Raw genomic sequence first — 9,187 nt, forward strand, 5'->3', positions numbered from 1 at the left:
TATATATATATATATATATATATATATATATATATATATATATATATATATATATATTGTTAAGTGTGTGTTGAGTGATAGTTAATTTTTCTTTTCGTTATGAAAAGCTCCATCTATATTTTATTATGACATTGTCTTTGTCCCTTTTTCTGCAAAAACCTTTTTTCCTTTTTTTTTTTTTTTCTAGAAAAGCCTCTCTTGGTAATAAATTATACTGAACCAGATGACAGTTTACCAGCTGTGCAGATTTTATTTCTTTTACAATTGAATGGACGAAATGCTCGGCAGGTGAGCAGAGAGAAAGTCTCGAAGTTGGTGGATTATATAGTGAAAAGAATTTGCAGTACTTCTAAGCATAAGAAATCTGTGGGGAATTCATTCTTGGAAAACAATCACAGATTTACATATTTCAAAGTTCATATTTGCATCCTTTTGTATTTTGCAAGAATTCTGCATCAGCTCTTAAATTTATTGATTGAAGCATTTTTTAGGTGAACCGTCTATTTCGGATTATTTATTCACCGAAACATTATTATATAATACATGTTGACAGCCGACAGCAGTACATGTTTGAGGGTATTTTTTTAGAATCTTTGCGTTGTAGATTGTTAATGATTTCCTTAAAACCCTTTTTTTGAAACTTCAATATTTATTTACTCTCTCTGAATTTCTTATTTTAGCTTATCGTAGGTGAGGTTTTAGAGCAACAGGATTTGCTCGTGTATATCATCTAAAGATTTAGAAAATGTAAATTTAGTTTAGAATATTGAATATCTTAACTTTTGAATTCTTTACCCTCTAAGAGCTAATTCCTTTTCAAATCTTTTTTTTTCTTTCGTTACAGAGATGAAGAAACTTGTTGACACTGTTCGTAAGGCAGGTTACGGGAATGTTTATTTGATGGAAAAACGTTATGCAACGATATGGGCAGGTGCTACATTATTATCTATGGTTTTGGAAGTGTTAAAAACAGCTTTGTATTCTCTGAAATGGAACAATTGGGATTTCATGTTGAATTTAAGTGAAAGCAATTTTCCGATCCTTTCAATGGTTGAATTAGAATTTCATTTGGCGAAGTAATTCTTTCTTCATTCTTATTAGTTCAATACTACTCTTATGTTATACTTAATAAATTTTTCTTGAAAAACTCTTCTTGCTTTAAAATGTAATACATAAACAATGCAAATTCAACTTGCTTAGTTGGATTGGTTTTCCTTTTTTTTCTTTTTTTATGTATATGTAATGATTAGATCATTCTACATTAATATACTCAAGATTGAAATTAATTTGATGAATTTGTAGAAATAAAGGGCGAATCTTTCTAAGCAACCATGGTTATGATACTGCACGGTTCATTCAAAAGCAAGGACTGGAATATGTTTTTATGCAATGTGAAAATCGGATGTGGCTCCTAATGAAACGGTTATTCATTTATTTTGCTGTTTAGAAATCGAAATTCAAAATTATGGAATTGATCGAGCACATTTGATAAATGTTTAAGTAATAATCTCATTACAGTAAGTAAGAGATGCCACTTTTTTTTATGAGGAACACTTAAAAAAAATATCCGTTATTTTACTAGCTCCTTAATATCATTTTTGGATAATTAGGAATGATTAGAAAAGAATGAATCGTACGGAAACGCGATTAAAACTGTTGATAGTTTATGTAGGACAAAATTCCCAAGTTCGATTCGCTTGGATGGTGGCTCTGATTGGATTGTTATCAGCCGAGATTTTGCCGAATATGCCTTATCCGATGAGGAATTACCCCTAAATTTTCGAAAATTTTTCGACAATGTTCTGCTACCAGTTGAAAGTTTCTTTCATACTGTAGGTGAATTTTTATTACCCTCAGAACTGATGCTTCCAGATTATAATATTCATAAAAGTAATTGTCAAGAAATTAATTTCTTTTGTGTCAGCTCTCCCCAGCTAACATGAATGAATTTTGGAAAAGCTTTACGTGAAATAATTTTAGCAATATTTGGAAATAACTTCCATAGGTATATCACAATTATCCTCCTATCAGTTTCTGGACTTTTTTACACAATTTTGAGGAGGAATTTATTTGTTAATAATCTTAACTGTCAGAATACTGTTAAGAGGTAAATTTGTCCGCTGATTAAATGTGGATACTTTGGAATACTTATATGAAGGAGCAAAGCAGCTGATTGCAGCTAGCAGCTAATTCGAAATTTTGCATGCAAGTTGTAAAAGGAAATTTACATCTGACAAATTGGAAACGTCGACAGGGTTGTCGCTGTGCAGGATTGAAAAAGATTGTCGATTGGTGTGGTTGTTCACCTCTCGCTTTTCGATCATCGGATGTCTCGAAATTTTCAATTGAGGTTTTTGCTTTGTATAAATTTAATTATGATTTCATCGAGACATGTAATCAAATAGTTTCCTTAACTTGAAAATGCTAGAATTAGGAATTTTTTAAATGGCAAATAATTTTGCAGGCTGTGAAGAATAGGGTGGCATTTTTCGGTCGCAAATTTGATCCAATGATAAGTCAGCGAGCTATTGCAATCGCTGAGGCGCAAGCATTACGATTTACTGATACTATCAGTGATAGCAGTCATCCATCATTTAACAAATCTTGGACAAATGTTTATTTATCACCATTTGATCAATCAAGTAATACTCAGACCGTTTTTTTTTTTCTCATAAGCGATTTTTACTAAATAATTGGAAGATTTGTTAGTTTCTTCACGATAGAATTAATAATGATATTAGGAATTTTTCCTGTTGTTCCATACAATTTACCACTGTAATACCATTTATGTATCAAGGAAAAAGGGTCGCAATTATTTACTTATTCTAAACTATTCCCTTAAATCCGTCTTTTGATTGTTCCATCGATGTTATCCTGCAGTAAGGTATTGCTCCGTTAATTTAGTGCATTAAATCTTGGATGGTAACGCAAATTGATTCTATAAAGTATTTCTTAGATGATTTTCAACTTTTCAGTTCTAAACTTTTGGGTATTGAAATTGTTATAATTCTTCCATAAAAAAAGACAACCAGTTAAAATTGCTAATAGCATAATTTTAGGCACTAAGTTCCTTTTCATTTCATACTTAGCACGCGGAATGGAACGCTTCTGATAGCTCATCGTTTGTTCGTTTTGCTTAGAATGACGAATAGGTGTTTTAGAGATTTTCATTAGAAAGTTTGAATCTATATATGGTAAAAATTAAGTTTTCTAGTGTTATTGGAGAGTTTTGCTCGTACATTATTGCCTTATCAAAAGAGTCGAAATTGTATATTTGGAAATCTTTCATCGATTATTGCTTACAAAGAAAACGATGTTGCACACATTCAAAACATATACAGATCATCATACATATGTGATGATAACGAAGTGGAATTTATCCAAGTGCTAGTGGAATCAATCAATCCAGTAAAATTTATGGATATAATTACGGATGGTTATGAATTGAAAAGTCTTGAAATTGGTTCTGATTTCGATTTCAAAGAAGAAATTTTCCGGAAATATCATAATGTTTTATCAGAGGTTTTCTTTTTTAATTTTCTTTTAATCGAGATGAAAATTTTCTACTGATCTAATTGCTTTCCATGCATAATTAGTTATCATTTTACCATTATTATTTCTTTAGTCATTTGTGATAATTCTCTCTGTTAGATTAGTGATACGAAGAGTGTTATCAATTAGTAATATTTTCGGTCATACATTCAGGAAGATACAATTTATGCAAAATTGCAATGGCGAAGGATCGAGTCGTTATCAACATCTGTTCACCAAAATTTCACTAGTCCTGAAATAATGGTGAAATGGAAGGATCCCTCAGATGTCGTTGTTAAACAGGCAAAAGTGAATTCATATGATTCCATATATGGCAACCAGTATACAGAATTATTTTCAAATGAGACAACATCCGGTGAATGGATCGCTGAATTTGTTCATATGGAAGCTAATGCTAGTACTATTATTAGTTCGATAAAATTTATAATATTTTCTTCAAATGATAACAATATCGATGATAATATAGTATCGAAATACTTTCGTCGTATTGATTTTTGCTCAGAAGCTAACATTGATGATTTGCCAAATTGTCTGGAAACATCATGGAGTGCAAATTTTCCGGATTTAAAATCTCGTTTATTAATTAATTATGCTTGATTGTTGTTGAATTCCGTATTATTTACTGCTCATATTATGTTTAGAAATTTAAAAATTCGAATATTACTAGAATTTTAGAGGTTTCGTGATGTTTTTTTTCCCTTATTTAGAGTCAAGAAATGTTTAATCCTTACTCTCTTTATCTGCTACTGCAATACTCAACAGTTTTTCTTTTTTTTTTCATCTATATTTAGTTTATCGTTGGATATTTATGCTATACTTATTAATGATTTTTAATTAATATTCGAGGTCACCAAATTTTGCATTATATTAATGATTTAATGGATAGAGAAATTGTTTTAACGTGACATTTCTTTTTCCTTCCCTTACCTTTCTCTTCATTTCTTCTCTTCCCCTCCCTCTTTCTCTCCCTCTCTCTCTCACTCTGTCTCTCTTGCACATTTTTCTTCTTGTGCTAATGTGAACTTCAAAACTTATAGATCAATAAATAAGGAATTTAAAATATGTCCAAAACCAGAAAATTCTGGTAACTCATAATCAAATTCTTGATTTCAACTTTGATTCTTTTATATTATTCATTCTGGTGCTAATTTATCGTGTCATTTTCATACAAATCAAATGAATTCATTCAATATGTTTCACTAATTGTGTAAATAACAAAAATTTCTTGAATGAGAAAGATGAAAGGCAAAAATTTTAAATTAATCATTTAAAATTTTAAAATTTCCTGAAAATAAAAAAATTCAAGATATAAAATTTACGCAATTAATTGTTTTGTAATATTAATATCCATTTTGTATTTATAAGAATGGGTTAACACACTATACGTATTGATTAAATTCGTTAGTCTTTTAAATTCCAATTGATCATATTAGGCATATTATTAATTAAAACTATTTGATTTTCCTTATTTACTCATATATGACCGAATTTATATAATTAATCTACTTGATCATTAATCTTTTAAAGGGGGGAAAAAAAAAGAAAATGGAGTAAACGTTGTTAATCTTATTATATTGGAATTATATTTATCCAAAAATGTTGATAATTTTATTGTACCAGGATTATATTTACCCGAAAATATTGAAATAATTGATGATAATTTTTTATATCGAAATTATCTTTACCCGAAAATGCTGATAATTCCATTATGCTGGGATTGTATTTATCCAAAAAATGTCGAGATAGTTTGTTGATAATTTAATTACATCAGAATTATATTTTTATCAAAAATGGAACAAATGTTTGGTTATTTTGTTGTTTCCGAAATTACATTTGCGCTAAAATACGATTAATAATATTGAATTAAGTTTTATTTTTATAAAATAAAAATGGAAGAAAAGACAAGAAAACAATAATAAAAGGGCAAAAAAAAAGCAGAAACATTTTATGCAATGCAAAAAAAGAAAAGGAAATGATATAATTATTTTTGTAATTATATATTTAATAAAAATTACAACGAAAAAAAAAACTTAAAAACTTCCAAAAAAAAATCAATAAGGTTGAGGATGAGAAATTATTGATTAGAAATTAGCATATGCTTTTATTTGCTCAAAAAAAAAAAGAAATTTTTTAAAAAAAACAAGGACGAAAAAAAAAGAAAAGAAATTTTTGTCATTTTACTTTCCTTTTTTTTCTTTTTATCCTTCAATTCCCTAATGCATTTATCTAACATATATATGCACTTTTTCTTTCCGATTTCAAAATTCAAAATTCCGTTTTCTCTTTGTACAACCGGAAAGTGAAAACTTTTCCGAATGACTGAAATGTTTGTTTGAATTTTGAAATTTTGTCCTTGTCTTTGTCCTTGTCCTCAAAAGTGTGAAATTTGCATAAATTTAGGTCAAGTATTAAAATTTTCGTCATTTTCCTATCGCATACAAAATGATCATCAATTTCAACACTTGAGACCATTTGCATAATCCTTTGTGTAAAGCCAAATGGACTCTTCAAAATGGGCCAAATCTCACATACACATCTATAATTCCCAATGGGTTAAGGCTTTTCGTTATGGCCAAAAGTCATCGACCCTAAGCCTATTTATAATTTCCATCCATTCATATATTTTAATTCTTTTACATTTCATAAATAAATGAAGCATTAAATAATATTCGGCAAGCTTTTACACTTTATCTATAAAAGGGTAATACATTATCGTAATCCATTTGCTGGACGTTTTAGGCTTATCATTTGAATAAATCGATAATTATATATGCATACATTAAACTATTTAAGTACTTAAATTACTCTACATTCTTTATTCAAATATTATTAATTACAAAAATTATACATTCTATCCAAAAAACGAACAATACAGTATCCTAATGTGTTTTTCTATGCACTTTAGACTTGCCATTTAATAAATCTATAATTATGTATATATATTAAAGATTCAAGTATTTAAGTCATTCTATATTCTTCATTAAGGCATTACTAATTTAAAAAAAATTATGATAAAATTATCATTATTATTTTATGGGTAAAAATCATTTTCGTTGAAAAAAAAAAACAAAAAATTGCAAATAATTCGTTTTTTTTTCGAAGATTTTTTCTTTTTTCCAATTTATTAATTTTTTTCTGGTTGATCAAATGACGATAAATTAGATATTTTCTCAAAGATTTATTGAATGATAAGATAGCTGTTATCACTAATGTTATCAGTGTACTTCAATAAATTAGCAATAATTCGCTGATTTATTATTGCAAAACTTGTTATTGTGCGTAATGTGATTAAATTATTTATTCAAAAACGAATAATTAAGTTGTGATAGAAAAATAATTATTAATAATTATATATATATATATATATATGTACATATATATGCACTGATGGAAAAGTTTGTATTTTTATTTTCTTTTTCATTTTAAGGGAAATTTTTTCGAGTATTTCGATATCGAATTTTTTTTTCTTCATTGCATTAATCATGAAAGAATCATTTATAGAAATATGCTAAATATTTTTTCGTTTAAAGCAATTTATAGCGCAACGAATGGAATAAAAATTCTTGTCCATTAATTAATTAATATTGTAATGGAAAAGCGCTTAATTTAATTTTGCAGTTTCTTTTCTTTTTTTTTTTTTGTTGTAATATTGGAATTTTATTTTCCGTTATGCTTTCCAAATAAATTTCCACAGGTATTCCTATAGCAAATAATTAATTGTAGTAATTAAAAATATCAAACCAAAAGAAAAAAAAATCGATATTATAGCTAATGTAATATAATTTAGATAAGTAGTGTTACGTATCTAATTAATCCAATGTTTCCATTAAATAATACGTATGTTGTACAACTTAAGTTTTTTTTTTTTTTGTAGTTGTACAACTTAAGTAAAATGTATAACTTCAGTAATTGCACGTTTTTGTTATTATAATTTTAACTTCGCTTATCCATAATTTTATCACATTTATCATTTTATCACTTAATTGTTAAAAATAAAAAGAACTATGAAATAAAAACTGTTGTTTGACTATTGCTTAAAGTTTTCTTCACATTATTATTGTTATCATATCAGTTTTTTTAATAGGATAATTCTTATTGATAAAATTTTTAAATTTCATTTGCATATTTGAATTATCGCTTATTATTGCGCAACACATTTCAAAGCTGTAATGTTTCGCTTTCTTCCTTACATTTTCTATCATTTTAAATTGTCATATTATTTTTATAATGTTAAAAATTCTTAAATTACAATTTTTGTTTTTTTTTCTGATTATCATCATTATCATCATCGTTATTAACGCTTCAATGTTATTGCTATCATAATATTATCAATATTATTATTCATTACTCTTATTACCATTTCTTATTTATGATTTAAATTTACATTCAATTGACTTTTTAATTTAAACAACCTGAATTTATGAGTTAAAAATTTGTTAACCTTGATTGTTATCTGGATCAATTTAAAGTCAACCAAATTGCTTAATAAATAATAATAATAGTTGCTTTGTTTGGCCCAGATTTAAGGAGTTGACAAGAGAAGGGTATGGTAATTGCTGATGATGACAACAACTGATAACTGTGATAATGGCCGATGATGATGATGCTTGTGATGATGATGATAATAATGATATGGCGATGATGACTGCAGAAAGAAATTTAGATTATGAGGGCAATGATGATCACAAAATAGCAATGGTTATTTATGATGAACATTATGATAATGATGATAATAGTACAGTTAAAATAGTAAGAGTAATATGATTGAAAATGATGATTGTGATGATGTTGGTGGTAGTGTTGCAACAGCAACTGTTATCATATTGGTGATAATAATAATAATAGTAATGGGGTTAGAATTATAATGATGATTAAATGATATGATAATGATGAAAGAACGGTACTTGATAATGGTGATAATGATAATAAATGATAAAGACAAATGTTATCACATTGGTGATAACAATAATAATAGTAGGGTTAGAATTATAATGATAATTAAATGATATGGTAATGATAATGATGAAAGAATGATATTTGTTAGCGATGATAATGATAATAAATGATAAAGGCCAATAATTTTGATATCCGAGAACATTTATCCAAATATGAACCTGGCGTTAAATTATTTCCGTCTCTACTTTTTTTCCTGAACTAAAAACTTCTAGAATATGGTCGATTTTAATTTTAAAATTTTAATTCCATATATCTATTCTAATATAATATAAATCTATAAGCAAAATAACTCAATCACTAAATCCTTTTAAAATATTTATCATTAAATTAAATTTTTTATCGTTAAAAAGAAGTTTTTATTTTCCATACCTTTCAATATCTTTTACTTTTTTTTCCATTTTAAATAATTAAATTAGAATATTTAGGCTAAATAAGTTTCTTTTTTTTGTCTTTCTTATCTATATATACATTTAAAAAACCAAAAAACTTTTAGAAAATATTGGAATGATTTAAATAAGAAAAATGAATGTTCTTTGATCTTTCATTTGATAAAATTTTCCATCCTTTCTCCTCTTCCCTCTTTTTTTTCTTTTTTTTGCTTCTCCTTTAAATCTGATTAACTAAATTATGCGAATTTGTTAAGGCTAGTAATTTAACCAAGAATTGGAATGATTTACAA

General features: G+C 27.0%; 2 protein-coding genes across 2 annotated transcripts in view; both read left to right on the top strand.

Moving 5' to 3' along the window:
* Positions 1 to 4,149, top strand: part of LOAG_18430 (xylosyltransferase sqv-6) — a gene marked incomplete at both ends in the record, with an annotated part of 6,162 nt that extends 2,013 nt beyond the window's left edge. The window contains 9 exons of the mRNA XM_020451089.1: positions 188 to 288; positions 492 to 576; positions 845 to 1,076; positions 1,303 to 1,422; positions 1,673 to 1,832; positions 2,180 to 2,350; positions 2,465 to 2,656; positions 3,226 to 3,522; positions 3,706 to 4,149. Coding sequence (XP_020305161.1) covers positions 188 to 288; positions 492 to 576; positions 845 to 1,076; positions 1,303 to 1,422; positions 1,673 to 1,832; positions 2,180 to 2,350; positions 2,465 to 2,656; positions 3,226 to 3,522; positions 3,706 to 4,149 — 1,802 coding nt within the window. The remainder of the gene's footprint in view (positions 1 to 187; positions 289 to 491; positions 577 to 844; positions 1,077 to 1,302; positions 1,423 to 1,672; positions 1,833 to 2,179; positions 2,351 to 2,464; positions 2,657 to 3,225; positions 3,523 to 3,705) is intronic.
* A 3,990-nt stretch (positions 4,150 to 8,139) lies between these two features.
* Positions 8,140 to 8,301, top strand: LOAG_09926 (hypothetical protein; the record flags this gene model as incomplete). The annotated part of the gene is made up of 1 exon (XM_003145453.1): positions 8,140 to 8,301. A coding segment is annotated over one exon (162 nt), but the record flags the coding sequence as incomplete, so codon positions are not given.
* Between the last annotated feature and the right edge of the window lie 886 nt (positions 8,302 to 9,187).

This window comes from Loa loa (genome assembly GCF_000183805.2).
Source record: "Loa loa unplaced genomic scaffold supercont3.309, whole genome shotgun sequence".
NCBI lineage: Eukaryota > Metazoa > Nematoda > Chromadorea > Rhabditida > Onchocercidae > Loa > Loa loa.